Below are 4,745 nucleotides of genomic sequence, written 5' to 3' on the forward strand. Positions count from 1 at the left end.
TCATCTCGTTGAACATTTTCAGTACAATTAGTAGAAATATGTTCATACTCAAACTTGGCGCTTTGTACTTGCGATTGCTTGTTATCTAATATTCTTCGTCTTCGACGAACTATCATTGCATAAATTTATTGTTTGAAATATCGTTATAATCCGTATGCGATATTTTTATTTTCTTAATTGCTATTATTTTGAAAAATCAAAAGAGACGTTACCAAGCCACTACTTTGATCTAGTGTCGACCCACATCATCAAAGAATAGATTTAACATAACACTATCTTGTCTTAAAAATTTAAATTTCTGAAAAAGTGTTCAAAAAAAATTCAATTCTTTCAAATTCTTACTGCTATATAAAATATTGAAAGTATTAAATATTTTAATAAAATATTGGAAACATGTGATATTAAATTAATAAGAACGATCACAGGTTATATTTATATGATTGTGTATGTAATATAACGGTACTATCTCTGAAAATCCCTGTGAGAATTCTTTCTGCGCATCGCGGTAATTTTATACATTGCTTTATTTATAAAATAAAGAAATTTCTTTGAAATGTGAAAAAATTTTATTATTTAAAAATTTTTTGAAATAATATAATATCAATAACAATATATCATGTAATATTCAATAAATTATAGACTTAATTTTCTTTATTTTCAAAATACCTTAATCTATTTAATTATAATTATTAAGTATATATTTATTTTATTGTAGATTAAGACATGGATAATGATAAAATTTCTTGTCCTATCTGTTCTGAAGAATTTTCTTCTACAATAATAGAAAATCATGTTAGTAAATGTTTATTTTTAAATGAATCAACAAGCAAAGAATCTTTTAAAGATGAAAGCCCTGCAAGGAAATATGTAAAATTAAATAATACAAAAGCAAAAAAGAGTGATTTGGGATTAGTAAAAAAGAAAACTACTGTAATAGAATCATCATCAATAAATATAGATTCTCAGATACCAAAAACTTTTCTTAACACTAATGTAATTTTTTTCTTTGGATAAAAATATAAGAATGTATAATAGATAATTAATAATAGTAATTTTTAGACAGATAAAGAAATTAAAAAATTATTTGGAAATGATTATATACCTCTTGCGGAACGCATGAGACCTACAACACTTTTAGGATATGTTGGACAGTTACATGTTCTTGGACCATCTACTATTCTTTATCAATTATTAAATAAATTTGAAATACCAAATATAATTTTATGGGGTCCACCTGGTTGTGGAAAGGTATTGTAAAATAATTTTTTAATTATATGTAATTTCTTAATTATATTATTTATAAAACAATATAATTTTATGTAAAAAAATTATAAAAATTTACATATAATTACATATATTATATTTACATATAATATACATATAAAGTTTTATATAAATTTCAGACATCTTTAGCAAATGTTATAGCTCACATATGTAAAACTAAATCAAATGGTAAAATAAGATATGTTAAGTTATCTGCAGCAATGGCTGGTGTAAATGAAATAAAAGAAATAATAACTATAGCTACTAATGAATTAAAATTTAATAGACGTACAATAGTTTTCATGGATGAAATACATCGTTTTAATAAAAATCAGCAAGATGTATTTTTACCACATGTTGAATCTGGTATTATTACATTAGTTGGTGCAACAACAGAAAATCCTTCTTTCAGTTTAAATTCAGCACTTTTAAGTCGTTGTAGAGTCATCGTTTTAGAAAAATTAAATATATCTAATTTGATATGTATACTAAGCAGAGCTGTAATATCATTAGAAGGAATAGTGCATAATTCAAATAAAATATTGGAAAATACCACTCAAGTACCAAAATTTATTATAGATGAACCAACCATAGAATGGTTGGCAGGAACCTCTGATGGTGATGCTCGTATAGCATTAGGTGGTTTGGAATTAGCAGTTCAATGCAAATTACCAAACAATGAAGACTTTTTGAAGAATGGTCCTGTGATTATTACATTAGATGATATTAAAGAAAGTCTTAAAAAAACTCATATGTTATATGATAAGAAAGGTGACCAGCATTATGATATGATTTCAGCTTTACATAAATCTGTTAGAGCAAGTGATGAAAATGCTTCTCTTTATTGGCTAACAAGAATGATATTAGGTGGAGAAGATCCAAATTATATTGCACGAAGATTAGTTAGAATGGCATGTGAAGATATTGGTTTAGAAGATCCAAAAGCTCTTGGTACATTCATGACTAATAATTATCTATTTTAATTCAAATCATTTGGTTTAAATTAAATAGATAGTACTATAATTTTGTTAATAATTTGCCTATAATTTCTAAAATAATTTTCAGAAATTGCTATACATACAATGCATGGCTGTAAGATGATAGGAATGTCTGAATGTAATATCCTTTTAGCACAATGTACGATATATTTAGCCAGAGCTCCAAAATCTAGATTGATGGAAGATGCACTTAGAGCTGCTCAAAAAGTAGTAGCTGAACATAAAGGACCTCAACCAGGTGTACCTTTACATTTAAGAAATGCTCCAACAAAGCTTATGAAAAATTTAGGTAAACAATCCATTTTATTTCTTACTATAATTGCTACTATAAAATTTTTACTATTTAAAATATATTTCATATACACTTTTCATTTTAGGATACGGTAAAGGTTACAATATGAAACACAAAAATGAATCAGGTTTGAATTATTTGCCAGAAGGATTAGAAAATGTAAATTTTTTTGATTATCATTAAAATTATATATATGCATACATATATTTTAAAAAGAAAAAAATGTATATAAACTATTATAATATAGTTATATATATATATATATATAGTTATAACATTAAGAAATATATTTTAAAAATTATAATAAAAATTTATTAAATAAGAAGCTTATATTAATTATCAAAATGCATAACTTTAACAATTTAATGTTTTGTAATTGAAATAAAATATTATAGATTTTTAAAATATTTATTAGATTTAAGATAATCTTTCATAATAAAATGATTAAAATTTTTTTTATTTTATTATTAATAATTATTTATTTATATATTTACATTAATATATTTAATATTTTTTCCATATAATAGTTTTATTGTTTGCAGGCATATCATGAATATTTATTAACTTCAGTCCATTTTTTTCTGCTAATTCCTTTAAATCATTAATATCTCTGAGACCCCACCTTGGATCTTGAAGTCTTAAACTTTTATCGAAATTAATATTACTTTCTGGCGTTATTTTTCCATCTATAGCATAAGGTCCATATGTAAATAAAATACCATTTTTTTTTAATAATTTACCCGCATTACTAAATAAACCAATAGAACATTCATAAGGTGAAATGTGTATCAAATTTGCATTATATATATAATCAATACTGGCTTCTTTAAATATATTATTCTCCCAAATATGAAAATCTGTCTTAACATCTATATGTAAAGGTTGCTTTATATTTGAAAATCCATTTGCATAAGCTGTTATACTTTCTATTAGTTTTAGATCATATTCTGAAGGATAAAAAGTTATTTCAGGAAAATGAGAAGCAAAATGGGCTATATGTTGTCCACTACCAGATGATATCTCTAAAAAGATTTGATCTGGACTATGTTGAATATATTTTTGAAGAATTAAAAGTATTGGATTCTTGTTACGATCAGCTGCAGGATAAACAAGTTTTTTGGTTGCCATACTGGTAGATAAACTGAAATAAACAATATTATTTTTATATTATCTAAATTTTATACATATAATTATTTAAAAATTATTAAGGAAAGAATAAAAAATCTTACCTACGACTAACAGCAGAGTAGACAACTGCATTCATATTTAGTTATTGCATTGATATTTTTTGACCTGAAAAATTTAAGTATGAAAGTTTTGCAGATTTCCATGGAAAATAAATAAGTATTTAAAATATAATAAAATATAATAAAATACTAATATTAAAATGTGTTAATTTTAATTTACTATATTTCAATATTACATTAAATTTTAAATTAAATTATTTTTAATATATAATAAAATAAGTGTTTATGTAAAACAATAAATAAAATAAAAACGAATTTATTCAAAGAAATTTTTATTATATTTATTTAATAATAAAATTGTACAATATGTAATACATAATATTGTATACATAATAACTTAAGATTTATTAATTAAATGTTTTTCACACACATTTTCTAAATTAATTACACTAAATTAAATCAAATAATATATGAATTATTTAGAGTAATTAATAATTTCTTTTATCATTGTTCTAATTTCTTTTATCTTTGCTTTTACTTGATTTTTCTTCTTGATTCTTTTTATTTTTCAATGAATTTGGTATATATACAGAATGTCCTGTTTTCTTCAAATGTTCAAATAATTTATTTTTACTAGCAAATTCAATTTTACATGTAATACAACAATGTGTTAAATCTGATACTTCAATATTTTGTGATTTTTTCTTTGTATTTTTACTTTTTTTACTTTTAGATTTTTCATTATGTGTATTATTTATTTCTACATTAACAGATAATAATTCTGTTTTATCTTTTTCTTTCATTAAATTTTCTTCATATTCCTCTATTTTCTCATTAGATAATTGTTGATTATTTTCAACAATTTTATTTAATAATGCTTTTTTTTGTTGAAGTTTCTTACGTTGTTTTTTTGATAATAACATATCTTCATTAATATTTATATCTTCATCACTAATTTGTTCTTTTATTGGATTTTGAACATTCTTCTTTCGTTTTTTTTTTTTT

The 4,745-nt window shown here is 22.6% G+C and overlaps 4 protein-coding genes across 10 annotated transcripts in view; 1 reads left to right on the forward strand and 3 right to left on the reverse strand.

The window, feature by feature from the left end:
* Positions 1-146, reverse strand: part of LOC102677028 (protein O-mannosyltransferase 1) — a 3,214-nt gene extending 3,068 nt beyond the window's left edge. The window contains exon 1 of the mRNA XM_031509398.1: positions 2-146. Coding sequence (XP_031365258.1) covers positions 2-116 — 115 coding nt within the window. The 5' untranslated portion in view covers positions 117-146. The remainder of the gene's footprint in view (position 1) is intronic.
* Positions 16-2,768, forward strand: LOC102676447 (ATPase WRNIP1-like). 5 transcript variants are annotated; one of them, XM_006607109.2, is made up of 7 exons: positions 369-505; positions 714-993; positions 1,060-1,248; positions 1,404-1,629; positions 1,843-2,214; positions 2,329-2,550; positions 2,639-2,766. In XM_006607109.2, exons 2-7 carry the CDS (start codon positions 724-726, stop codon positions 2,734-2,736), a joined length of 1,377 nt encoding a protein of 458 aa, XP_006607172.1. In that variant the 5' UTR covers positions 369-505; positions 714-723; the 3' UTR covers positions 2,737-2,766. The 5 variants fall into 5 exon arrangements, with proteins under 5 accessions (XP_006607169.1, XP_006607171.1, XP_006607172.1 ...); XM_006607106.2 differs by lacking the exon at positions 369-505 and adding an exon at positions 16-152 and having other exon boundaries at positions 716-993; positions 1,404-2,214; positions 2,639-2,768; XM_006607108.2 differs by lacking the exon at positions 369-505 and adding an exon at positions 16-152 and having other exon boundaries at positions 716-792; positions 1,404-2,214; positions 2,639-2,768.
* Positions 2,769-2,947: 179 nt separating this feature from the next.
* The window catches only part of LOC102677310 (methyltransferase-like 26), a 4,273-nt gene continuing 2,475 nt past the window's right edge, over positions 2,948-4,745 (reverse strand). For 2 of the 3 annotated variants that reach the window (XM_006607113.2, XM_031509607.1), the window contains exons 2-3: positions 3,783-3,846; positions 2,948-3,694 (exon numbers count right to left, since the gene is read on the reverse strand). In XM_006607113.2, the coding sequence (XP_006607176.2) occupies positions 3,058-3,694; positions 3,783-3,817 (672 nt within the window). In that variant the 5' untranslated portion in view covers positions 3,818-3,846 and the 3' untranslated portion in view covers positions 2,948-3,057. Of the gene's footprint in view, positions 3,695-3,776; positions 3,852-4,745 lie in introns of those variants that run through there. The other variant, XM_031509688.1, reaches the window with a different exon arrangement.
* LOC102677179 (dnaJ homolog subfamily C member 21) overlaps positions 4,253-4,745 on the reverse strand; it is a 2,244-nt gene continuing 1,751 nt past the window's right edge. The window contains exon 2 of the mRNA XM_031509450.1: positions 4,253-4,745. This exon is cut by the window's right edge and continues 1,556 nt beyond it. Within this exon, the coding sequence (XP_031365310.1) occupies positions 4,253-4,745 (493 nt within the window).

The sequence above is a fragment of the Apis dorsata genome, unplaced genomic scaffold (genome assembly GCF_000469605.1).
Source record: "Apis dorsata unplaced genomic scaffold, Apis dorsata 1.3 scaffold_2, whole genome shotgun sequence".
Lineage (NCBI taxonomy): Eukaryota > Metazoa > Arthropoda > Insecta > Hymenoptera > Apidae > Apis > Apis dorsata.